Raw genomic sequence first — 26,967 nt, 5'->3', positions numbered from 1 at the left:
CTCCTCTCACACAAGGGTTTTCAAATCTCTCAGACCCACCATCGTCTTTCTCTATAACAAATATTTAATGATGCCATCTTTATAACTCAACTTTCTTATTTTTATGTCAATAAAAATGTCCCAGCTGTTATTTATTGAGAAATAAAAGAAACATAATACATAAAACAGCATGTGTGTAAATATGCAAATGCTTGGACACAACTGCACCAGAGAATATAATGAAATACCTGTCTGCACCTGCGGGAAGAAGCGTTGTAAATATAACACCTACAAAACCAATACAGACATGCTGTATGTGTGACTCAAACACCACCAAGCAGCATTGCTGGCATAATGCGATTTTCTAAAATGGGGGGAAACTCTTGGAGAGCTCTAACCAGCATAAAGCTTAACCTCCCCTATGTTTACAGGAAAGCTGTTTCCTTGGAAAATTCAGTTCAAAAGTATTTGTAAGAAGGCATATAGGCTTGGCTCAGATATTTACAGACTGGATTTTCACGACCCTGAACGTCCAGAAGGACATGTGATTGTTGTGTTGGATGCTGAATTTGGGACAATCCTTCATTGCGTGTGATGCCCAATGCACGTCAGGGTGTGAAAGGCAGTAGTCCACCCCAGTCATCGAGATGATAAAAAACAGAAACCTTAACTACCCTCATTGAGACCCACTGCTACTAGGACATCAGAAAACTGGAATTTCCAATTCCAATTTAAATCATAAGTTTTAGCAACACATCTGGGAAAGGAAATTCACAACGACTTCCTGGAAGGGGTGAAATGGAACAAGTTTAACCAGGAAAACAGCTACATGCAGGTGTTTAATTGTTTGGGGGAGAATCCTAGTGGTGGAATCCTAAAGTGAATGCTTTTCAGAGTTCTACTTCTGGTTTTGGTAAGAAAGTAAATGTCCCATATAGAAATAACATAGTTTAGCAGAAATAGGGATGTTAGGAGATTTTAAATTCAACATATCTCCCAAAATTAAGGGTATTTACATCTATAGTACGTGCATTGGTATTGCATCTAATGGTATTATCACTGATGCTAATATAGCTATCATTTCTTGGACTCATGATTGTCTTAGTTGAGATTCCTTAGACACTGAGCCTGAGGCAGGGACTCAAGTGCACGTGATTTTTGAGAGTGTGCACTTTAGGAAAAGAAAAGCCTGTAAGAGAGACAGGGAAGCAGAAGGAGTCAACTAAGGAGGTAGGCTCAGATAAATTCTTGACATTATACACAGGGTACTCTGGAATGTTCACATTACAAAGTTGTCCTACTATCCCACTTTGAGGCAAGAAATGGGACTATGATACCCCTTGCACCAGTGCTGTTGTGCCAGTCGGGCACTGCTTATCACCAACCAACCCACACTGGGAGGTTAGGGGCTGAGAGGTAGAGTGAATTGCTCAAATGTCTTTGGGCGCAACAGCTCCTATATACTCAAAGCAGCTGTGAAATAAATGCATGGGATGGCAAAGGGGACACACTAACAGCCTTTATTACAATGCCAGGCACCTAATATATATTATTTTCCTTTTATTTTGAAACAATTTTGAATTTATAGAAAAATTGAAAATATAGTACAAAAGCCTTTTCCCTCTCCCAAACCACTTGAGAGTAAGTAGTTGACCTAACTCTCCATTACCCCTGAATACTTTACTGTGTCGTTTCTACATACAGGGTCTTCCCAGGTGATACTGATGATAAAGAGTCCGCCAACCAATACAGGAGATGCAGGAGACTCAAGAGACTCAGGTTCGATCCCTGGATTGGGAAGATCCCCTTAGAGGATCCAGTATCCAACCCACTCCAGTATTCTTGCTACCTTGCCATGGCAAGAATAGGTATTCTTGCCTGGAAAATTCCATGGACAGATGAGCCTGGCAGACTACAGTCCATGGGGCTGGAAAGAGTCAGAAACTGAGCATATGCTATAAACAAGGACATTATCCATCATAATTAGTATGCAACCATCACATTCAGGAAATTAACACTGGCACATTATTACCACCTAATCTTCAGACCCCATTCAGCTTTCACCAAATGTGAAATGGCTTTTAGAGCAAGAGGATCTCGTCCAAAGTCATGCATGTCATATGCCTTTAGTCTTATTTACTGTGGAACAGTTCCTCGTGTTTCCTTGACTTTCATGACCTTGAGATTTTAGGCCTGTTATATTTTAGAAAGTCCCTCCACTTGGGTTTGATTATTGTAGATGCCTCATGCCTCATCAAGCTTTCAACTTATTTATTTGTATCATTACAGATTCAGTTTCCTATTTTATTCAACATATCCTACTCCATTTCTATTACTACTTATTTTGGTGTGCTAATCGTCCTCAATTTGACCAGGGTGAATCCCTTCAGCCGCTCTTACGTCTTTTTCACATGTTCCCAACAGGCACTGATCACATCCTACTTTCCGCCTCAAGACATTTCAAGCTGAACTTACTTTTTCTTTTCCTCAAATCTGGTATCAGTCATTTCTCCAAGAAGCTGTGATTCTTTTTAGTGGAAAATGATTCTTAGGAGCCAAGATGTTGGTGTTGAGTGTGCTTATTGCTATTTAAGTGTTGATCCTCCTATATATTCTCAGTGAACAGAGTTAAGTAGGGAGGGTATTGTGTGTGTGTGCACCCATGTGTGGGCTGAAAGCCAGGAATTCATGTTGATCCTTGCTATCTCAATCTGACATCACAGTATCCATTCTAGTTTTCTTCCTTTCCATATTTTTAACTCACTTCTCAGGCAGTGAAAAATCTGACACCTACTGTCCCTAATATGTATCAATCCCCTTATATGTAACCATTGCCAACATCACCCCTTCCCCCACCCAGTTGCCTCCCTAAAATTCTGACTCTGACACCCTGCACAAGGGTTGTCCTTGTGATGTGATGTCCTCTTCAGTCTATGCTGACGCTTAGCGCCAGGCTACACTCCCGCCCAACCAGGACATCCTTGACCGGACTCTGACCCCTCATGGTAGGCTTCTCCTCCATGTGTGTGCTCCCCTCATTCTACTCAGAATGTCTGCTCTGTTACCACATGCCAGGCTGGCCAGGCTCACATACCCTCCTCACCATGTACATTCTGATTCTCTGTGCCCGACAAGCCTACTAAATGTGTGCCCTCCTCACCCTGTTTGGCCTTCAGCTCCGTATTCAGCTCATCTGGCCCGCCTCATCTTTATCCTGAGGCAGGGATGGCTAACTTGTTCTGATGGTTTTCACACCAAACTGGACAACAAAGGAGAGGAAAGAAAGAGAAAAAGAAGAAAAGGAACATGCATTGTTTTCCAATCCTTACACAGGCCTTCAAAGTGAGCAACATCTCCCCCACCACTTCATACTTGAGGAAACTGTGGTTCAGAGAGATTAAGTCACTTGCCCAGGGTCTCATAGCCATTACATAAGGAGCCAGCATCTGGACTCAAGTCCCAGACTCTATGGTCCAGATTCTGTGTGCTCCACCACACTGTCCCTAAAGAGAATGCTCTCAAAATATGTTTGGTCTTTGGATTGTCCCCAGATGTGTAACAGCAGTATTTGCAAAAAAGGCACGCAGTTCTCTGGAGAAGGAATAGATTGTGTTCCTTTCATGAGAATGAGTCTTTCTACCACTTGGCTACTTCTCTGTCTCTTTCTTGTCTGCAAATAGGTTCAACAGGAACAAGGCTTTCTTTGGCTCAGACGCCCGGGTGGGGTAATGAGGCTGGCACTCCGGTAGCTGGTGGCACTCAGCCATCAGTCTCACTACCTACTTCATGGTGGTTTCTGCCTTCTGTGGCTGGCACTTCTGAAATGAGTCATCTTTACATGCTTGCCAACCCTTGGCCTCTCCTTTCCAGCCAGCTTTACCGGTGCTGCCACCACGCAGCTCTGCAACCTTCTGAGACGTTAAAATGGGGAAGTAGATGCTAAATCTAGAATGAGGAAGGGGAGCACGGTTTGCTCTGGTTTCAAATCCACAGCCATGGAATACAGCTAGTCTTCATGCTTTCATCCCCAAACCCTGAGGGCTGGCACAGACACAGGGTTAGAGTAGAAATGTTGTGAAATGAATTTTTAACTCTATTCTGTACCTCATTTAAAAAAAATGCCCATTTTTTATGTCTTTGGGGATCCACGTAAAGGACTTCAGAAAATATTCTAACAAAATCAAGGAGAGAAAAGAAAATATTCACTTACATAAAATAGCAAAAGAACAATAACCAAAAAGTCTCTTTTCTCCTAGATTTAAGTTTCTTTTGAGGATAAATCTGATATGAATTTCTTCAGATATAGTGTATAAACTCTTTATCTTTAAATCTGGGGAAAATGTCTTAGAATTCACCTCATATCCATGCCCATACCTGATGGAGAAACAGAGGCATAGAGAGAGGTGACGTGAGGAAGGTGGAGGGCAGGCGCATGGCTGTAATTATGTGTGTGCTGGGGAGGGGATTTGTGGGGGTTCACTCACAAGTAAACATTCTTGGAAATAAGTTGTGTATTTTATGAAACAATAAAGAGAGCTAAAGCAGATATAGTTCTGGTCTCCAAGGTTACCACACATAAGGTCTTAAACTAGGTTGTTCCCTGATTTTTATTCCTGTGGCCCATGCAAGTTTCCCTATGAAGAAGCATGTGACCCTGAATCTGTGACATCAATATCCTCTAAGGTGCACACGTCCTAAGAAAGACAAAGGGTACGTGTGAACTATAAATTTTAATTCACTGCTTTCTTTCCACCTTAGAACAAATTAATGTTAGTTAATTCCTTTCAGAATTTTTCCCCTTAAAATTTGATTTCTCAGGAAAAACACTCACTAATTCAGTGTGCTGTCATCTAGGGCAGTGTAATCTTAGGAAGCAACTTAGTATTTGCCTGTATTTTCCACTATTTTGAGTTGGGTAGTTTTGTGCCAGGACATTAGATCATATGAAGCTTTTTATTTGAATCATGAGGGATTTCATACACTAGAAAAGCCTACTCAACCAGCTTACACATACATGTTGCTGAATCTATTTATATTGGTGAGAATAACTTTGAAAAAGCTAGCAAGTTTATGAAATCCCATATGAGGCTCTCTCTCAAAAATCTGTTAGAAAGTAGAAAATAAATATGGTAAAATGGAGCTTAGTCACACATAAATCTACTCTGTTTTTACCACTACCATTTGCACGCTTAGAGCAAACTGGAACCAAAATCATTTTCATAAATTTTTCAAAGAGTCATTTCTTATGAAATATTGCTTGAAAAGGTCTCCACAAACCTTCCTATACTGTTGGTGGGCCACTGTGAAAAACAGTATAGAGGCTTCTTTAAAAGTTGATAATAGAACTACCATATAATCCAGCAATCCCATTCCTGGGCATATATTTGGAGAAAACTCTAATTTGAAAAGATACATACACCCTATATTCACTGCAGCACTATTTACAATAGCTAAGATATGCTTGCTCCTTGGAAGAAAAACTATGACCAACCTAGACCTCATAAGAAAAAGCAAAGACATTACTTTGCCAAAAAGGTCCGTCTAGTCAAAGCTATGGTTTTTCCAGTAGTCATATATGGATGTGAGAGTTGGACTATAAAGAAAGCTGAGTGCCGAAGAACTGATGCTTTTGAACTGTGGTGTTGGAGAAAACTCTTGAGAGTCTCTTGGACTGCAAGGAGATCCAAACAGTTCATCCTAAAGGAAACCAGTCCTGAATATTCATTGGAAGGATCGATGCTGAAGTTGAAACTGCAATATGTGGCCACCTGATGAGAAGTGACTCACTTGAAAAGACCCTGAAAAAAAAAAAAAGAAAGAAAGAAAAGACCCTGATGCTGGGAAAGATTGAAGGTGGGAGGAGAAGGGGACAACAAAGGATGAGATGGTTGGATGGCATCACCGACTCAACAGACATGAGTATGAGTAAACTCCGGATGCTGGTTATGGATATGGAGGCCTGGCGTGCTGCAGTCCATGGGGTCACAAAGAGTCGGACATGACTGAGCAACTGAACCAAACTGAACTGACATTCTTTGCAGTCAAAGATGGAGAAGCTCTATACCGTCAGCAAAAACAGGTCCGAGACCTGACTGTGGCTCAGATAATGAACTCCTTATTGCCAAATTCAGACTTATATTGAAGAAAGTAGGGAAAACCACTAGACCATTCAGGTATGACCTAAATCAAAAATCCCTACGATTATACAGTGGAAGTGACAAATAGATTGAAGGGATTAGATCTGATAGACAGAGTGCCTGAAGAACTATGGATGGAGGTTTGTGACACTGTACAGGAGGCAGGGATCAAGACCATCCCCAAGAAAAAGAAAGGCAAAATGGTTATCTGAGGGGGCCTTACAAATAGCTATGAAAAGAAGAGAAGCAAAAGGCAAAGGAGAAAAGGGTATATGGTAGGAGTATATTTAACTGGGATTTTAGGATGAGTAAGAGAAGAAAACTCCATGATAGAAAACAATCTTATTAAAGTGAGTATAATAGCTTCCAGTATTCTTGCCTGGAGAATCTGGTGGACAGAAGAGTCTGGTGGGCTGCTGTCCATGGGGTCGCACAGAGCTGGACACGACTGAAGCAACTTAGTATGCATGCATGCATTGGAGAAGGAAATGGCAACCCACTCCAGTGTTCTTGCCTGGAGAATCCCAGGGACGGAGGAGCCTGTGGGCTGCCGTCTCTGGGGTCGCACAGAGTCGGACACGACTGAAGCGACTTAGTAGCAGCAGCAATAACTTCCAGTTTTAAAACAATAACTAGAATAAGATTAGAGGAATTTAAATTTTAGTTTAATCAATAATATCCAGCATTGGCAAGGATATGGGTGGGGAGGGCAGTTTCATGTCCAGTTGGTAATGGAGTAAATCAACACAACTTTTCTGGAGAAGAATTTGGAAGTACTTACTAGACTATATGGTTCCATTTCTACCTTCAGAAATATTCACACATGTGTAGAGACACATGTGAATGGATTTTCATTATGGTATCATTTATATCATGAAAAATGAAGACAACTGCAGCGTCTAACAACAGAAAAGAAGTCAATAATTTACGTACATTCCTTCGCACCTGGAATGCCCAGCAGCATTTTAAAAGAAAGGGATAGATAGGTCTTTGATATAGGAAGATGCCAAACACATTATTGAAAACAATTATGCATGTGTGTAAAATATGTATGTGTGTGTATATTTGGCATATAAAAATGTTTATATAAAATACAAATATTCATATGTGTTTGTGAGGGGATCAAAAGAGGATCTGGAAGGCTACCCAATGATCTCTATGCAGTTTAGAATTGGTAGGAAAAAAACAAAAAACTCTCCAAAACATAGAGACCAGAGTGGTGGAGGGTTAGGGGCAAAAGGAGGATGAAATGGGTAAAGGTGATCAACCATATGGTGATGGATAGAAACCACATTTTTTGGTAGTGAGCATACTGTAGCATACACAGAAATAGAAATATAACATTGTAGATGTAAAACATATAATGTTATAAACTAATGTTACTTCAATAAAAAATAAATCTGAGAAAAAGTTTTAAAAAGAAGAGTGAGTTGAAGAGGACACGGAGCAAGCAATTAGTGAGGCAAGAGACTAGTTTTTTACTTAGTACACTCATTGCTTGATTTCTTTCAAAACAGGCACTCACTATTTGACACATAAAATAAGAAATTCAAATGAAAGCTCATTAATCACCAATTAATAACTGGTCAGCAACCATTATTGTGACTTCCTCCAACTTCCCAGCCTATGAAGGCACAGAAAAACGGAAACTCACCAAAACAGAAAACTTAATGCCTAAGTGTAGACAGAATTTCTGTGGATCCAATGAAGCTAGAAGGAGAAGGATATACCATACTTTGCCTCCCCAAAGGGGAACATAGAGGATAGCGTTTTGTACTTTCCTTCTTGCCAGTCCCTAAACAGTCAATGTCTATAGTAATAGTCAGAAATCTAAATTCTCCTTCTTCATTGTAGTGGTTTATCTATGAAGCCACTCACAGGTTCCACCTGGTTTTACTGACATGAACCATCACCAGAACCACCGCCATCCTTGCCTTTCTCTTTCTACCATCAATCTGCAACCGTATAGAAACAACTCACAGAAAACAACCAGCCTAAAACATATGTACAGCTGGGAGATGAAGGGCATCTGGCAATAATGTACTGGATGCTCCTTGCAAATAAAGTATTATGGATACACATGAGGGCAGAATGATCCTGGAAGGGGTGTGTGCTAGGAATTATAGCATTTATGTTAGAGTATCAGATTTAGCATACCAAAGGGTCAAATAGTAGAAAAGGATGATTCCTCAGTAAAACACTAGTCAAAGCTTTCCAGAAACTGACAATGAATTTCAAAGTTGCACACTTCTACCTGTCAATTAGCTAATTTCTGGGAAACAAACTGGTCCACTACCCAAATGTGAAGATAACAAGGCCAATTACAAGTCTCATCTTCTACATGTTGCCAAACATAATGTTAAAACAGACATTGCTTTGTTTTGTGAAAATAAAAAGATGCAAAACTTGAATAGAATAAATGTATGAATAATTACTGTTCCTACAGAAGAGTTAAAAACAAGTGGAGACACACAAGGGAACAGAAGCAATAATCTTAGGGGCTAATGGTCTAGATTAACATTTTAATCCAAAATTCTTAGTAACTAATATTAGGTTTGTGGATTAAATTTTAAGCATGACAGCAAAAATATAAACCATTAGGAAACTTGCTAATATAGATTTCATTAATAAATAATTTTGAATGTTAAAAAAAGTATTCCTGGGCAAGGAATTTATATTATATGAAAGACAAAGAGTTAATGTTTTAGCAAATGAAAGCAGTCCTAAAGATAAACATGACCAGACAAAAACATTAATAGAGATACACGAATTTAATGAATAAGCAGAGCACCAAGGAAAACTTACAAATGGTCAGCAAATTTACAGAAAAAAGATACCAAATCTAAATAACCAAAGGAATGCAAATAAAAGACTACCTTTTCACAAATAAAATTAGAAATTTATGAAAAGAAAACATCCAATATTCTTGAGGATTCATACATATATTGTTAATAATCTCTTTGATATATTATTATTCCCAAGTCCTTAAATTTGTGCATATACTTAAACAGAGAAACTCCTCTTATAGGAATTTATTCCAAAGGAAAAAAATCACAACTAAATACAAGAATGTTGCTCTGCTAGGTATAACACTGAAAAACAGGGAATTATCTAAACACGAAAATTGGTTAAATAAATTTTTGTATCTATGTATGTTATACAATTATTAAAAACTGTGTTGAAAGAGATATTTAATAGCAAAGAGCTAATTATCACTTACTGTGAAGACTGAAAAAGCATGCTACAAATAATAATCTGACTTAAGTTTTATATAAATATAAACAAAGAAATATGATTCAAAGGTAACACATCAAATGTTAATGGTGGTTATCTGTCTATAGTGAAATTGAGTTTGTTTTCTCTTTTCGTTTCCCTATGATCTCTAAAATTTTTACAATGAGTATTCTAAGAAGAGTCCTTTAAGTTTCTTCAAGATAGAGAAAAAAAATTCCAATGGGAATTGCCATGAAGAATGAAAAAGCGCACTGTCCCAAACAGAAAATAAAAACCAAATGTAGCAAAATGGAACTTTCTATTTATTGTCCCTTCTCAGATTTTTTTAGAACCTTCATATCCAGAAAGTATCTCTAATTATAACATTTAAAAGCATGAGAACAACTTGTTCTGAAATCTTCTATTTATTATCAGCATAGTATAATCTTATCTGACTGCCCAGCAAACTTGGTTTTCCATTCACTTTAGAATAGATGATAGATGAACATCTTTCTCTTAATTACTTCATACAAGCAAAGCTTTCTATTTATCAGTTACTGAAAATAGTATTCATACTGACATTACTCCAAAACACATCAGCAAAAATTCAATGGCAGACTTCCAGGAGCTGGATAAAACCCTGTCTCCAAAGTCTTTCATCGTTTATCCCACAGAACAAAAATTCTTACTGGAGTATAAGAGAGGTGAGAAAATAAGAATTTCAAACTACTTATGTGTTGTCACAGGCTCTCTGATGTTTCTCTAGCCGGGTGAGTGGAGTGTTGCCCCCTATTGCTGATTCTTCCCAGCTAGCTCCCTAACATGTGTACACAAACACATTGAGAATTCTAGCGTGGGTAGATATTTCTCATTAGAGGCAACTGTCAAGGTCACTGGCATGGAGACATAAAGCTCAGGACAATATCAAAGAACATCTGATGAACCCAAGAGAGAAGGACCTTTTTTACTAGAAAGTGAAAGTATTAGTCACTCAGTCATGTCTGACTCTTTTCGACCCCATAGACTGTAGCTCACCGGGCTCCTCTGTCTATAAGACTTTCTAGGCAAGAATACTGGAGAGGGTTGCCATTCCCTTCTCCAGGGGATCTTCCCGACCCAGGGATCAAACCAGGTCTCCTGCATTGCAGGCAGCTTCTTTACCGACTGAGCCAACAGGGACTAGAAGGCAAGTAATTTATTTCTTGGTCACAAATATAAATGTTACCTTTAAATCTAAGGTCACATTTTGATTCATTAACTCCTACAACCCCCCAGAAATTCATCAGAACAGAAACAAAAGAACTCTATTCTTTGTGTTTAAAATCTAACTTTCTCCTTCAATAGGTGAGTGGATAAATAAAACTATGGGTAAATCCATGTAGTGGAATATTATCCAGCAAAACACAAAATGAGCTATCAAGTCACAAAAAGACACAGAGGGACAAGGAAGTGGTTGCCAGGAAGAGATGACCAGATGGCACACAGGGGATTTTTAGGGCAGTGAAACAATTCAGGATGATACTCCAGTGGCAGATAAATGTCATTATACATTTGTCAAAACCACAGAATGTACAACATAAAAAATAAGCCTTTTGGTAGACTATGGAATTTAGTTAATAATAATGTATCAAAACTGGCTCATCAATTATATCAGATGTTCCATACTTAGGTAGAATTCAATCAAGGAAGGATATATTAGTCAGAGAAAGTTGCACAAGAAAAATCTGATTTGACCTTTCATCCACAGGTAGGGTTTGGAAGATAGATGAAAGAAGAGACGGCATACCCAAAGGGGAGACAGCAAGAACAAAGGTGTGGGGGAAGGTTGGTCACATGGGGCAACGGTGAGAAAGAGGCCAGCCCAGAGAAAGGATGGGGCTCCAGGAGCTAAGTGATATTAGTTTCAGGAGACAGAGTGGAGCCAGATTGTTAAAATCCTTGAAAGGCAAGAAGGTGGTGTTTATATTTGATACAGCAGAAAATAGGGTGCCTTAGAAGGTGTTTGAGCAGGAGAATGATACAAAATATAGTCAAATCTTCACTACTAATGGATTTTGTATTTGCAAATTTACCTCTATGGTAAAATTTATTTGTAATCTCCAAAATCAATATTCTTGGCCATTTAAGGACAAAAAAAAAAAATCCCAATATGTTAAAAATAGAGGGAAATGTGTAAGATGTGGTATATGAGAATTCTCAGTATTTCTTTCTAATCAATTTTCTTATAAGCCTAAACAGTTTTTTAGAAGTTTATTAATTTTTTAAAGTTATTTTAAAAAGCTAACAATATAAAGTAAATATACAAGTGAAGAGGGAAAAAAATGAACTTACTTCCGATTCACAATTAGCCACTCCCGAATATAGGTCTGAACACAGTCCCTGACGTGTGGGTCGAGTTCAACCCTAGTGAGATGGAAAAAAACATAAAACAAGTTATCACCAGGTAAAAACAATGAAGCAATCCTTTATCATAACCAAGGAGAGCAGCATGATTTCAAAGCCGTATCAACTGAGAATGGGAAAGGTGTTGTTTTCCAATCCTTTCAAGTATCTGAAATATTCCTAAGGCAGTAACATTTTTACTTTGATGAGACAAACATGTTGGCATTTTATGCTTTGTGCATTTTCTTTATTACAGAGAACTGTGTTAGACTATACCTATCCCTGAAGGCATTCTGACAGAAGACAGGTAGAGCTAGCTGTAATCATATGGAAAACAGGAAGAATAAGTATAAACACCAGTCTGTCCCAAGGGTGATCTGGGCATATTTTTTGCTCATATGTAACCCTGTTAGGACATGCATGTTTTCCTTTTTGAAAGTCCATGAAAGAGGAGTTGTCTTCTGCTTTCAGGAGCTGACAGGCCCTGGCTTTGGTTGGTGATTATTAAGTCAGGTGGCTTTTGTCTACTGGTATAGAGTGAGTCGTGAGCGAGACTCAGAATACTTCAGAGTCTGGAAACTAGAAATCATGAATTCCCCACAATAGAAAACGTGTTTTTGTTTTGTTTTGTTTTGTTTTGTTTTGCTGTTCTTCCAAATGTGTTGATACTATAGATAACAGGTCTAAATGCTCTAAGTTATAATTTTCTGGTTTGTAAAAAGACGGACAGTACCTGCCTTGTGAACTGCCTGCTAGTTTTAGACGGAATATTGTAAAAGTCAGATGTGTGGTCTCTGGGCCCTAACTACCCAAACCCCAGCCCCATTCCTTATTCCTTATGTGACCTTGGGCCAGTCACTGAACCCTTCTCAGTTTCCTCATCATACGTGGTGATAGTAATCACGCAGTGCTCCTTTGGAGAGCGGTGATGAAGATTAAGTCAGTATGTGAGGTTCTGAGATGAGTGTCTGGCACATAGTAAGACTTTCCTGTGACAGCTCACATTTGTGTGCCATTCATTCTGCACTAGACACTAGAGTAATCCCTCTATGTGTATTAATTCAGTTAATGTCAGTCAGCGCCACAGAACAGGCACTAATATTATTCTTATTTTGCAGAGGGAGGAGATGGAAACATCTTGCTCAAAGTCATTCAGCAAGTGGAAGAGCAGGGACCTGACCCAGGCTGTTCACTTGGGAGTGTAGGCTTACACCCACTACACTATCACAGCTCAACATCAAGTTCCTAGGTAGGCACGTGGGTTCAACAGGAGTCAGCTGTTGTTTGCTCTGATGATGATGATACTTCCCTGGGCTTTAATTATACACCAGTCTTTTGGGCAACAGTTGAAACCGTAGAGAGTGTTTGAAAGCCATCAGACAGAAAATGTGTTAGTTATCAATTCTGGTGACAGGGCAATATTATGCTCAAAAACTGATGGTAGGAAAAAATTATCTCTTCTATCAAATTTCAAAAAAAGAATCCTCCTACATGTAAACTGATTGTATTTTAAACAGGCTTTCCCAAGATTCTGATCTCATTTGAAGACAACCATATATTTTACACAAAGAAATAAAACTAAATGATTCTCTACCAAAGGTAATAACAATAGATGTTACCACTATGAGAGTCACATCTGAACAAATGGACTGACAATAGGGAAGAATGTTTCCCAAGGATCACCATGATTTTGCTTTCTGGGAAGTGAGTGTCTTCAAAATGTTAAGAGCCGAGAATGCGGTCAGCTCTTCTATGTGAATGAGAACTACCTAAACAAAGACCAAAGGGTCAAAATAATACCATGTCATTGTCATCCAACTTCCTAAACTGTGATGAAATGAAATCCAAACTAAAACTGAAATATCCTTGAGTAATGAGGGCAGTGGTCTGTTTCATGATCTCCTTTCCAGGACTTTTTGGGAAAGAACAGAAGGTTGAAAATGTCCAGGAGAATGTGAATCTTAATCTGCTTTAGAAAATGAATGCAAATAAAAGCTCATTCTAAACCTCCAAAGAGACACTGCTTTCTACACTATGGAAATAAAGTTGTTACATCTAAAATAATTCCATCATTTGATACCAATGCCCACACCTGTAACCACATGGATTAACCCACTGAAGAAACGCAACCGTAAGTAGCTATTCATATTTTCACACTACAGAGCTTTCCCCATTGTTTTTCCACTTGACAAAACTTGCTTCAAAAACAGGAACTTTGTCTTATTCATCTTTTTATCCCTGTTCTCAGCACATAGGAGATGCTCAAGAAAAGTGGATTAAACTTACTTTTGTGACTTGATCCAGTCTCATATATGGGAAACAATTAAAATGCTTCTGAATGGAAGCAGTTCAATGATTATTATTTTTGGAAACTGAGATTTCCTGAGGTCTCATGACACCCACGGTCACCGAGCTGACACCTGGGCAGTCTGGGTCTAGAGCCTGCACTCTTCACTTCTTCTTAAGCAGTCCATTTTGTCCCACTGCAGTCCTTTAACTGGCTTAGACCCCAATTGGTTTTGGCCTTTGGTCAAACCAATTCAAAAACTATCTACCTGGAAGTGACAGTACGATAGAAGTTATCCTACACATCTTGACAGATTTGAGTAATGTCACTTGTAAGAAAAGTCCAGAATTAGGGTATCTCCCCCTTACCACGAACAGTCATGACAGTCATAATCCCATCCACATTTTCAGAAAATAATTTACCCTTCCTCCGGCAAAGAAGGCTGCAAAGTTCGACATTCCTTCGGCGTGAACACCACATCCAAGTCGTCCTCGGAGAAGTCTCCCAGCTCCTGGGCAAGCTCCACATCCAGGCTGTTCAGGTGTGTCATCAGAAGTCCTTCAAAGTCCACTGGCTCCACGGGGTCATAGAACTGAGGCTGGGGGCAGGAAAAGGACAAGGACGTTCCCACACGGTTTGGGATAAAAGCACTAAGGAGACAGTAGATGCATGCCTTGCCCTCCCTCTCCTCCCAGCTAAGTGGGGCTGTGTTTAGAGAAGATGTCAAACACAGAAGCGGTGATATGGAAAGGAAAAGAAATGCAGCATGGAGAGTCAAGTCAGAACATGGTGAGTAATTAAAATCACACCCCAAGGCAGAATTTTTCTCTGTTTAATTGCATCTTGATGAGGACTCCTAAGGAGATCCAAAATGAAATCACAAGGTTTTGCTGCATTTTTATAATTTCTCTTGCCAAAGCTCTCTGAGGCCATGTTTACCCAAATATAGTGAAGCAGCCAACTGGAAGCAATTTTCTAGAAATTCAGGTAAACTCAACTCAAGAGTATTCAGGTACAGTGTTTTATTTGGCCTGAGTCATCCTCTACATTGATTCTTGAAAGCACTTCATTCGTAATCACAGCCCACAGTGAACCAGCCTGGGTGGCTGGGACACTCCAAGGCAGTGATTTCCAAATACTGCTGGGCTGCCTGGTGCCAACAGGGAAGAACCTGTCACTGACTGCAGTTAAATGAGCAAACGAAGGACAATGGGCTAAGTATTCGTAAGGCTAAATGTACTTGCTTTAAAAGGATTGTTTTGGGGGTTTTTTTGGTGTTGATTTTTGTTTTGGTGTTTTTTGGTTTTTTTTTTTTTTGCTCTTCAATTATATCCTTCCACAGTGGGGCGGGAAGGTGGGGGGAAGAAATGTTAAAAATAGATGGTAATTTAAAAATTAATTTTCCTCAGGCAATAAAAGAAAAAAGTATGAAAGTGTTAAGTCTCTCAGTCACGTCCAACTTTTTTCGACCCCCTGGACTGTAACCCACCAGGCTCCTCTGCCCATGGGATTTTCCAGGCAGGCATACTGGAATACTCCAGACGTTCCTTTTTGCAAGGGATCTTCCCAACCCAGGGATTGAACCCGGGTCTCCCACATTGCAGGCTGATTCTTTACCCTCTGAGCCACCAGGTGATAAAAGAAAAAGTTGGCAATTCAACAAATTTTTTCTACCTTGTGAAACTCAAACTTAGGAAACCACTGCCTTAACGGAATAAAGATAATTTAGATCAAGTTGACGTGTGCAGCAGTGGTAGAAGTAGTGGTAATAACAACAACAATAGCAGAAACCCCGTGGTGTTCATGTATGGCAGACTATTTGGAGTCATCAGTCCAGCAAACACCCCAGATTCTTGACTTGTACTGTCTCGCTCTGAAACAAGGACAGATCCAAAGAAAGTGCTGACAAAACCGGTTTTTCCTCATCCTGAAACCATACACCAGACTAGATGTAAGGCTCCAGGCTGGAGAAGGGGAACAAAGTGTCATGGAAGAGGCAAGAAGATTAGAGAATATAAGTGTGGCTTGCCCTGTCTCCTCCCACCTCTGTGTCCCTGGTGATGGTGGAGACGTGAGTGACATAGGAAGAGTGAGGACAGAGCTGACAAGAGAGCAGACACAGGCCTTCCTTGTCTGAGATTCTTGAAGGGCTGGCTCACATAATGCCCTATGGCAGCTGGATCAAAGAGGGCAGAAGAGAAGGGAACAGGAAGTCCTTCGCTAGGAGAGAGCAAAGACACTCCCCTGGTTGCCCAAGGCTCTATGAGGCATGCCTGAGGACACAGAAGTCTCCCTGGGCTCTGACTGGGGACCTGGAGGTCACTAAGAGGAGGAGCACAGTTCTTAGGGTAGGCCTCTTCAAATGAAGCAGCTGGGACCAGCAGCAGGCTCAGAGAGCTTGGGATCAGCCTATGCAGAAGCAGGTGGGGACAGAGTTGGCAAAAAGACACTGCTGACATCTGCCAGGGGGAACAACAGGCATTATACATGCACAGAACCAAAAAAAAATCTACTGTAGACTGTCATGAGATCAACCCCAAAAAAGAAAGCAGACTTTCCCACTCTCTACCACAACATGATACAGAGTTCAGGGAAAGGGACTGAAATGACTTCACCTTGAAATGAAGAGGCTGCACTGTTTGCATACTTCACCTTATTACTGTTAAATTTATATCCTTGAACTGGAAGTTGTTGAGCACTACTTGCCAAGAAGTTGTCATTCTAGACATTATCTCATTTAATCCTCACCAGAACTCTGTAAGGTTTTATTTTACAGATGAGGACACTGAAGGCTAGAAATTTAATAATTCACCCAGGCATGATTGCACAGCTGGGAAGTAGTCCATATGGAATTCAAACCTAGGCAGACTCCTAATTTTTCTTTCTATTGCAGGTTCTCCATGGAACTAGGTTTCCAGAAATAATTAAAACATGAGACAGCAGTAAGCGTGTTTAGAAGAGTTAAAAAATCCATTTACTACCATGCACAAGTTCTACTCTGAACTTCTCATGAGACTGGATCCTCAAATTAATAATCATGAAGTAATTCATTAAAATAATACTAAGTGTAAATTTATCATACGGAATATCAATTATTTAAGCAGAAGCATTGAAAAGATATACTGAAAAATTACACTGAAGCAAAATTTGCAGCAATGTGGATACTAACGCTGATAACTAGTGAGTAAGAAGCTCCCATAGAGAAATGGCAGTTGTGTGAAATCACCAGAGAGAAAAAAAATTTAGGTCCAGCCTAAATATTATAGTTGTCATGTCCCTAAAATTCAAAAGGGCTTCCCGGGTGGCTCAGATAGTAAAGAATCTGCCTGCAATGTGGGAAACCCGGGTTTGATCCCTGAATCAGGAAGATATTCTGGAGAAGGGAATGGCAACCCACTCCAGTATTCTTGCTTGGAGAATTCCATGGACAGAGGAGCCTGGCAGGCTATACAGTCCATAGGATTGCAAAGAGACACAGAGCGTTTGAGCAACTAACATTTTCACTTTTTAAAATTCAAAGTCACAAGGATTACAAAAAAACCCTGGCTGATAATGACACTTGTCACCTATTGGACAGGCTGCCCAAGAGCCAGGGAAAAAGGACAGCTGACTCCCTCATTCAGCAATTACTTGCTAAACATCTACTAAGTGCATGTCACTGGAGGACTTGCCTGGTGGTCCAGTGGCACTCCCAATGCAAAAGGCCCGGGTTTGATCCCTGGTTGGGGAACTAGATCCTGCATGCTGCAACTAGAAGGTCCCAAGTGCCACAACTAAGACCCAGTGCAGCTGAATAAATAATTAATACAAACAAATATTAAAAAAAAAAATAAACACAAGTCACTGAGCTGGCCCTTAGGGAGCTGCTCTTTCTATAGATCTTGAGTCAACTGTGGGACAGGAAAGTCTGACACTTTCTCACATATAAAATAATGCTATCTTTGGAGGGGGGAGCTATGAAAAAGTATATAGTATCATCATTGAACACTGTGTGGCAACGTGCCAAATGCAATATGCACAATTGATCATAAAGTCATAATACTCTTAAGGTGTGAGTCTACTTCAGGACTGAAGAGACTATAAAAATAAGCCCTAATGATAGAATTACTGAGCATTAGTCTAACACTACACACAGCCAGCATTTAAGAACTAGTCACCCTACACTTTCTATGCTGAAACTAACAAGGGAGGAAACTGTTGTTTCAAAGATGATATAAACTAGCTCTGCTGTTGGCAAGTGAGTGGAGATGCCAGCTACTGTTAACTAGGCCTCTGAGCAAGTTGCTCCTCTTGCATATGCAAATAATAAACAGGAACCAAAAGAGATTTCTGTTCTCCAAGTTATCTGAAGTCAATCTCAAGAGTAGGTTTTATATATTATGAGGCAATCAACACATACCCACATACACAATGCTATTTAGGTATAAACAAATATTGAGGAGATTTACAGTGGTATTGTGTTTCTCTGGAGGCTAAAGTTTGGGAATGGAGTGGGGCGGGGGGCAGGGGATGTTCTAAGATCAGTCCCTTGGCCTCTTGGGAGAATAAAAGTCAAACATGAAAATTTACTGTTTTTGTTTTCTCTGCTACTGAGTTATCTGTGACCTAATCAGTGGAGACTCAGACTAGTTTGAACAATCCAAAGTAATTTCAAGTTCATCTTATCCAAGGAATTATCATTTGTTAAAACAATGTATGAAAAAAACCTAAATAATCAAAATAAAAACAAAACAAAAAAATAACTTAAGATAGCAAATTATCCTAAATCAGACTTTGACTGTAATGACTTCGTGATCTTTCAACTTGGCTCAGCAGAACTACATTCCTACAAACTCCCTTCCTAGTATTTTTCCAGGTGGGGTGGGCCACAAGGGTTTTCTCTTGCCAGACCTGGAGGACATAGGGAGGCTGCAGTTGTTGGGTAGCATACACATACCTACTGATACAATCAACACCAGGTGAAGTGCTGTTGTAATGTGACATTACAGACATTACAGACTTAAGCTCATCAAAAGGGAGATTGGCCTGGGTAGCCTGACTTAACCAGTTGGATGCCTTTTCAAAGAGGGTGGAAGCTCTCTGGAGGTGCCAGGGCTTCAAGCTTTCGATCACGCCCTTGGAGTTCCAGCGTGTTATGATCGTGTCTTCCTGACTGCCCTGTGGACCTCAGGCTTGCTGAGCCAGCCACCCCTAGTGGGTAAGCCAATGCCCTGTAATCAATTCCTTAGTGTACGTGAAGACGCATCTCCTACCAGCTCCACTGCTCCAGCTGAATCCAGACTAATACACCTACCTTCACTCCTTCAACATATATTCACTGGTGTCCTAAGCAGTCCAGCAGTAGGCCAAGGAGACACACTCAATGCCCTCGATCAATTTTCAACACTCCTCTAGTGAAGATTTGTGCAGTCTTTCTTTCTAGCTATTTTTTTCCCCAGAGGTATGATCAACAGAAGACTAGAAATACACAAAAATAGTATAAATACTTTAAAGGCTTAAATTATTCACAAATATTCATTTTTTTTAATGAAGAGGGTCTGAAGTTTTCTTTGTCCTTTAATGTACATCAATGGCTAGTTCTCTTGACATGGAGTACGATTCAATTTGAAATTGAAAATTTCTACAGCACCAGAACCATGTTTGTTAAAAATTGATCTATGTAGCCCTAGCTACATAGATTAATGTAGCAGTCAACACACTGATAGAAGATTAATATGACAAATCTGGACATTATCTCACAAATAAGGATATTGAAAAACAGAGAGGTTAAATGACTTGGCCCAAGTCACACAGGTAATCCTAAGGATGTACGTGTGTTTACTCAGCCATATCCAACTCTTTCCACCCCACAGACTGCAGCCCACCAGGCTCCTCTGTCCATGGGATTTCCCAGGCAAGAATACTGAAACTGTTTGCCACTTCCTCCTCCAAGGGATCTTCCCAACCCGGGTTTCGAACTGGTGTCTCTTGCATCTGCTGCACTGGCAGGCAGATTCTTAACCACTGCAGCACCTGGAAAGTACCACAAAGGACCGGGTACTTTGTTACAGCAGGAGGAAAGCTTCATGCCCTTTGGCTGGGGGGAAGGGAAGAGGCATGATGCTTCCAGGTGCCTTGTCCTTGTACCATCAGGCATGTTTATCCCTACGGTGGGTGGTCCTCAAACTGACTTGGCTGTTCATGAGAGACAAGTCTTGGTCAACGTCACTCAAGACCTTCACGTTGCCAAATTCAATGGCTGTTGCTCATTCCTGGTTTATCTATAGCACTGGACAGTTAATCACTCTCCCCTTCTTGAAACACTTTCTTCACCTGGAGAGGGGCAAACTGTCCTAGTGTATCCCAGGTTCTGAAAGTCCATGTACGAGGAAACCCCTCAGTCCAGCAAATTGGAACAGACAGTTGGTCACTCTACCTCTGGGACACCACTTTTTCTAGCTTCTCCTTCCCCTTTGCAGTGACCTCAGGTTGAGTCCTAAAAGAGTTTCTCTCCCCAGTCTGAATTTACTCCCATATGATCTCATCTATATCCATGACTTTAAACACCTTTTTTGTTTTTCTTTCTAAAATTGTATATGTATCAGTAGCCTCAATCTTTGCCCTGACATTCAGGTTGATTTTTCCAATTATACCTCAACATCACTCCCTGGTGATCGAACAGGCCTCTCAAACATAACAAATTCAAAATTACTTAATTTTCCTGCTGATCTGCTCTTCTCATATCTTTCACATCCCTGCATCTCAGCAAGTGGCAATTCCATTCCACCAGCTGTACAGGGGAAAATCTTTTGGGTCAATGTCGATTTCTCTCTCTCTCACATCGTATATACTATCTATCAGAAAATCCCATCCACTTTACTTTTGAAATCTACTGAGGATCCAACCACTTCTCACCTTTCCTACTGCCACTACCCATTTCCAAACCACTGCCATCATTTTCCTGAGTTACTGTGTCAATTTCCTAACTGCCCTCCCCACCTATGTGGAATCTATCTCCACATAGCAGCAAGAATGATCTTTATAAAAAAGAACCTTATAAGCAATCTTTATAATTAAAAAATGCAAATTGTGCTAAGCCAGTGCTTCCAATAACTTCCCATTTCAACCCAAGTAAGGGCCAAAATTCTTCCAAGGTCTCAGAGGCCTATGACTCAGCCTTGATTCTTCTACCATCTCATCTCCTACTGCCCACCCTGCTCAGCCCATTGTCTGCATCCTTACTGTTCCTGCAGCATGCCACGTGCTCTTGCTTTGAGACTTTGAATGTGCTATTTCTTCTAAATCGAGTACTCTTCCTTCAAATACCTGTTAAGTTCATTCATAATTCTTCCCAAGTGTCTCCTTTCTAGAACTGCAGGCCTTCGCAGACCACTCAATCCAAACTAGTCCCTTCTTCTGTGTCACTCTCTATTCCCTATCCATGTTTCATTCTTTAAAGCACTTACTATCCCTTGATATAGTCTACATTCACTTATTTGTCTATGTCTCTCGTTATAGAATGCAAGCTCATGAAGACAGACACTTTGTTACATTCACTATTATAACCCCAGCTCCTAGAGCAATTCCTGGCACAGAGTGAGACCTAATATATATTTCTTGAATGAATGAATACCTAAAGCAATCCTCTTGGCTCTTCTACTATCTTGAAGTAAACAGAGCATAAGGCAGTAAAGTTCTCCGGTTTCAATATCTCAAAGCACTTCATGGCTTAGATTAAGGAATACTTCCCTGCTTCCACCAGTGGCAAGCTCCCACTGATGCCACTGCACAGAAGATAGTGACATGCCACAAGGACATCAATCTAATCTTACCAAGACTGATTTGATTCCTCTGCTTTACAATGATAGTAATGAAACGCATGCTCTGCATGCAGGGTGGCACTCATTTGACCTTCAATTGTGAATGTGCGTGAAAATTACAATGACATCTTCATTTTCCATCATGTCCCCTCCAGTTAAATTATTGAAACCTAAGGATAGCCCAACTTCTAGAAAGATGAAGCTCAAAGGAAAAATAAAAGAAGATCACCATGTTTATCAAGTGAGCCATCATTTAGATCATCCTTGGTAATAAAACAAAAAGGTTGCTTGATTACACAGAAGCTTAAACATGTAACAAAAATGAGTGCTTTGTAAGTATGCGACCTCCTTTTTTTCCTTTATAACTGTTACATACAAGCACATCACGTAACCATGGTGTTTTCGTTTATATCCAGGATGTGGCTTTCTACATCCTTCTCTTTAGCAAGAACTGGTCTGGCCCAGCTGATTCATTCCATTTTACTTCACAATTTTTCTATTCTCATTTTTAAAAATAAGATTTTCCCTCTATAAAAATGTAGGCTAAGTTATTAACCAAGCACATAGTGTCTCAAATTCTAAGTTAGGGCAAAGATGACCTTTCTACTCTTGTATATTTCACTCTCCTTTCTACTTTGAATAATCAGAAAAATGGTTTTAATATTACAGGTTCATCTTAATGAAAACACTAATATATAGGTTTTTGCTATTATAGGTGATTGGCATCATGGGGTATGCAACCTATTCACATGCCCATGCTAGGAGTATTAGGAGTGTCACAAAAGACCCAGGGTAAGTCTGCATCATTGCATTTTGTCTATAAAACCAAATCTAAATGGTAGATACTCTTCATATTAAAAAATGCAAAATTTTTATATGTTTTATCTACTTTGAAAATGTACATATACACAATCATCACAGCTAACATTTATAGTTAGAGTTAAAAAAGACAAAAACCCAATAACACCACACACACATACAAAAATACCCACAAAATCAAACACATCCTTCCTCTCATTTGATTTATCAGATTTATGACAGAATCCACTATAGGCATATAAAAATATATCCACAGGATTAACAAGGAGCCTTCACTTACTACACTTTCTGAAATGCAGAGCTGCTAGGACAACAAAAGGAACTCTACCTTTCTTATGTTCCTCCTCCTATCAATATCTGTACTACTTCTATGTATATAGGTTCTTTAAATGATCCTCAATCTGGACCACATGTAAAAGTCCCAGGGAACTTTAAAATACTGATATTTGGGATTTTGATGTAATTGTTCTATGAGAGGACACAGGTGTGTTTCTAAAGGTCTCAGGTGATTCTAATTAGAGCCAGGGTTGAGACCCTTCCTCTAAATCTTCTCAGCCTCCCCCTTCAAGCCTTCACTTCTTATTTTTTAAATCTTGGATCTTTTCTCCTCAGAATACCTACCATACTCGAAGCTGGTTTGGATTCTCTATTTTATCTGCCCTCCCAAAAATATCATAAGGCCCTTAGAAGGCAAAAGCATCTCCTATTCATCTTCTTGAAATCTCCCATAGTGTCTCCATAGTGCCAAATACACAGACTGCAGCATTAGCCTCTATTTACACAGAATCTATTTTATCCTTCTGTATTAACCCTAATAGGGGTAGCATTACTATGCCCATAGTGCAAGTGAAGAAACTGAAGCCCTAGTTAAGGTTAAGTAACTTGCCCCTAAGTATATAACTAAAAAGTGACAGTTATACTCCACCCCCGATCCACCTGATTGCAAGTTCCTGCCTCTTGCAAAACAACAAGAAGCTTATAATCAATTGGGTTTTCAGTCAGTCAGTCAGTTCAGTCGCTCAGTCATGTCCGACTCTTCGTGATCCCATGAATCGCAGCATGCCAGGCCTCCCTGTCCATTACTAACTCCCGGAGTTTACGCAAACTCATGTCCATCGAGTTGGTGATGCCATCCAGCCATCTCATCCTCGGTCATCCCCTTCTCCTCCTGTCCCCAATCCCTCCCAGCATCAGGGTCTTTTCTTTTTTTTTTTTAATCAGGGTCTTTTTGATTGGGTTTTAGATAATGTCAATTTCTAAAAAGCACATAAAAAGCTATGCAACATCACTAATTATTAGAGAAATGCAATCAAAACCAAAACGAGCTATCACCTCACACAGGTCAGAATGGCCATTATCAAAAAACGTACAAACAATAAATGGCTGGAGAAGGTGTGGAGAAAAGGGAACCTTCCTACACTGTTGGTAGGAATGTAAATTTGTACAACTACTATGGAGAACAGTATGGAGGTTCCTTAAGAAAAAAAAAAAAAAACCTACCATATGATTCAACAAACCCATTCCTGGGCATGTATCTGGGCGAAACCATACTTCAAAAAGATACAGGCCCTCCAATGTTTACTGCAGCACATTTACAATAACCAAGACGTGGAAGCAACCTAAATGTCCATCAACAGAGGAAGGGATGTGGTACACACACATAATGGAATATTGCTTAGCCATAAAGAAATGAAATAATGCCACTTGAAGCAACATGGATGGACCTAGAGATGATCATACTAAATGAAGTAAGTCAGACAAAGGTAAACATATGATATCACTTATATATGGAATCTTAAAAAACGATAGAAATGAACTTATTTACAAAGCAGACACAGACTCACAGACTTCAAAAACAAACTTAGGGTTACTAGAGGGGCAAGGGGGTGGAGGAGAGATAAATTAGGAGTTTGGGATTAACATGTGTATATATAGTAATATACATTACTATATATAAAATAGAAAGTCAGCAAGGACCTACTGTATACTAGGAACTCTACTAAATATTCTATAGTAACCCATATGGAAAAAGAATCTGAAAAAGAATGGATACATGTATAACTGAATCACTTTGTTGTATACTTGAAACTAGCACAGCATTGTAAATCAACTCTACTCCACTATAAAATAAACATTAAATTTTAAAAATATAAAAGTAACTTGGTGTCAATTAAATACTCTTAAAAATTAAACAATTATTTGTATCAGCAGGTGGGGTTGTCGAAATGGTGGTTCCACAAACAAAGGTAAGGGAAATAAAAGTCAAAATGCACTTAGTCACATTTTTCAATCATCTAAAATCTTACAATGAACAGTCTATGGCTTCTCATTTAAGAAGAGCTGCTTCAGGTTGAGAGTCTTTAGGTGATAAACTATTCCTCTGCCTTTCCAGAAATAAATTTCCTGAAATGTCTCATTAACTTTCTATGAAATGAAATAATTTCTTAAGGAAAAGGGAGATCATCATGTCAGTGGGTGATTTTTGCTGGAGGAACCTTCATTCAGAAAGATGGCTCAAGGGAAAGAATAGCCACTTCATTCTGATATTACGACAGGACCAGCAGGTAAACATTAGGGTGATCGGATTTTTCTGAGTAGGCCATGCATTTAAAAAACAAAAGATTAATCAAAGGCAGATTTTGGCCCTCTCCTGCCATCTGCTCATCACGCAGTTAACCAGAAGAAACAGGGTCTGCACTCTGTGCTAAAGCTGAAGTAGAGGCCTGGGGGAAAATATTCAGAAGACTAAACTGGAATTAAGCAGGAAAAACACGTTTTAAAGGCTATTCATTTGCAAATAGAATCAGGTAGAAATTATATATGACTCCTGTATAGTTAAACATTTTTGCTACTTCTCTGAGATCTTCTATTAGAAAATAAGCCACATGTTAATTCTACCACCTAGCTAATGAAATAATTCATCCAAATTTACATTTGTCAAAACCTAATGATGAGGAGGCATGACTACCAAAAGAATGCCTGCAAATAGGAAACAATTTTTTAAAGTTCGTGACTTTAAAAAAATTTCTCCTGAAGAAATTTCATGCTGCAGCTGGTGTGTACCTAAGGGGTTAAAGTCTGTGAGCTAAACTTCCTTAAAGCCTCTTAATAGTGAGGTCCACACTATTTCTCAAGGCAGCTACTGCAGAAAGCTGTAATCTAAATTTACAGAGAAGCAAAGAACCAAACCCCACATCCCCCACCTTGTTTAAGATTTAAAAGTGTATCCAGTCACTTTTTAACTGCATTTTGCATATTCTACAAGACAATTTTGGTCAGAAATTTTAAAAAAAAATTGTTTTCAATGAAATATATATCAGCACCAATGAAACCAAAAAGCATACCAAATTTATCTTAAAGTGTATCTAATACATCATGGATGTTATGCACTTGATATGCTTTTATTATAATCTGTGACTTTGAAACAGAGAGAAAAAGTACAAATAAAAAGGGCAGTTGAACATGCTACCGAAGTCATAAATAGATTTTTTTAAAACACTCTCATTGCAAATTATCTTTTGCAGTAAAAGGTGCTATACATTTTTTAGTACTACTATTTCATCAGTGACATAACCCACAAATTATCCACCTGAAAGAATCACAAATCACTCCAGCAAACATACCTTTGAAAGATACACAGTTACACGGCGTGGAAATTGCTACAGGAGACAAAATGGCGGCCACAGGAAACTGAGTGGCAGGTTACAAAATTTCTAAGAGCAGAAGTGGTTTTGAAGTAATAAGTGAGAAAGAAAAAATAACCTAACCTCCTCAAGATAACCACTAGCACAAGCCAGAAAGCGGGGCCGTGCTGTGTGTGAGGAAGTGAGTACCGTGGAGGCTGCAGTTCTCTCACAAAGGAAGTGAAGACTCACTTCTGGTTTTACCAACCAACTCATTTAAGTCAGATTTAACCCACTTGTCACGTCTGGCATTTAGTCCTCAAATAATATAACATATATACACACTCTCAACAACTGGTGTTAGTATAAAAATGCAGGCAATCTTCAACTTAAAAGGTGGTGGGGGGGTGTGTTTTAAAAATTAAGGTTCATACTGTCTGATTCCAATGATACCAAGTTCCAGAGAAAGCAAAATTATGATGACAGAAGTGGATTGGTGATTGCCTACTGCTGCTGGCTGGGCATTGCAAGGGAAGACCCACAAAAAGGGGCATGGCGAGGCTATAGGGTAAAACATTCTGTATCTTGACTATACAAATTAACTATAAACTGGCCAAATTCCTCAAACTGTACACCTTCAAATGAGTGAATTTATTGTAAGTAAATTACAATAAAATTATTCCCAAAAATTACTTTAAAAGCTTAAGGTTCATAACTTGACTTTTTAG

At 39.4% G+C, this 26,967-nt stretch overlaps 1 protein-coding gene across 4 annotated transcripts in view; it reads right to left on the bottom strand.

The window, feature by feature from the left end:
- DOCK8 (dedicator of cytokinesis 8) overlaps positions 1 to 26,967 on the bottom strand; it is a 225,223-nt gene that overhangs the window by 143,632 nt on the left and 54,624 nt on the right. For 3 of the 4 annotated variants that reach the window (XM_043486612.1, XM_043486614.1, XM_043486613.1), the window contains 2 exons: positions 14,421 to 14,596; positions 11,661 to 11,732 (listed from right to left, as the gene is read on the bottom strand). In XM_043486612.1, coding sequence (XP_043342547.1) covers positions 11,661 to 11,732; positions 14,421 to 14,596 — 248 coding nt within the window. Of the gene's footprint in view, positions 1 to 11,660; positions 11,733 to 14,420; positions 14,597 to 26,239; positions 26,422 to 26,967 lie in introns of those variants that run through there. The other variant, XM_043486615.1, reaches the window with a different exon arrangement.

The sequence above is a fragment of the Cervus canadensis genome, chromosome 14 (assembly GCF_019320065.1).
Source record: "Cervus canadensis isolate Bull #8, Minnesota chromosome 14, ASM1932006v1, whole genome shotgun sequence".
Taxonomy (NCBI): domain Eukaryota; kingdom Metazoa; phylum Chordata; class Mammalia; order Artiodactyla; family Cervidae; genus Cervus; species Cervus canadensis.
This window is presented reverse-complemented; position numbering and strand designations above follow the sequence as displayed.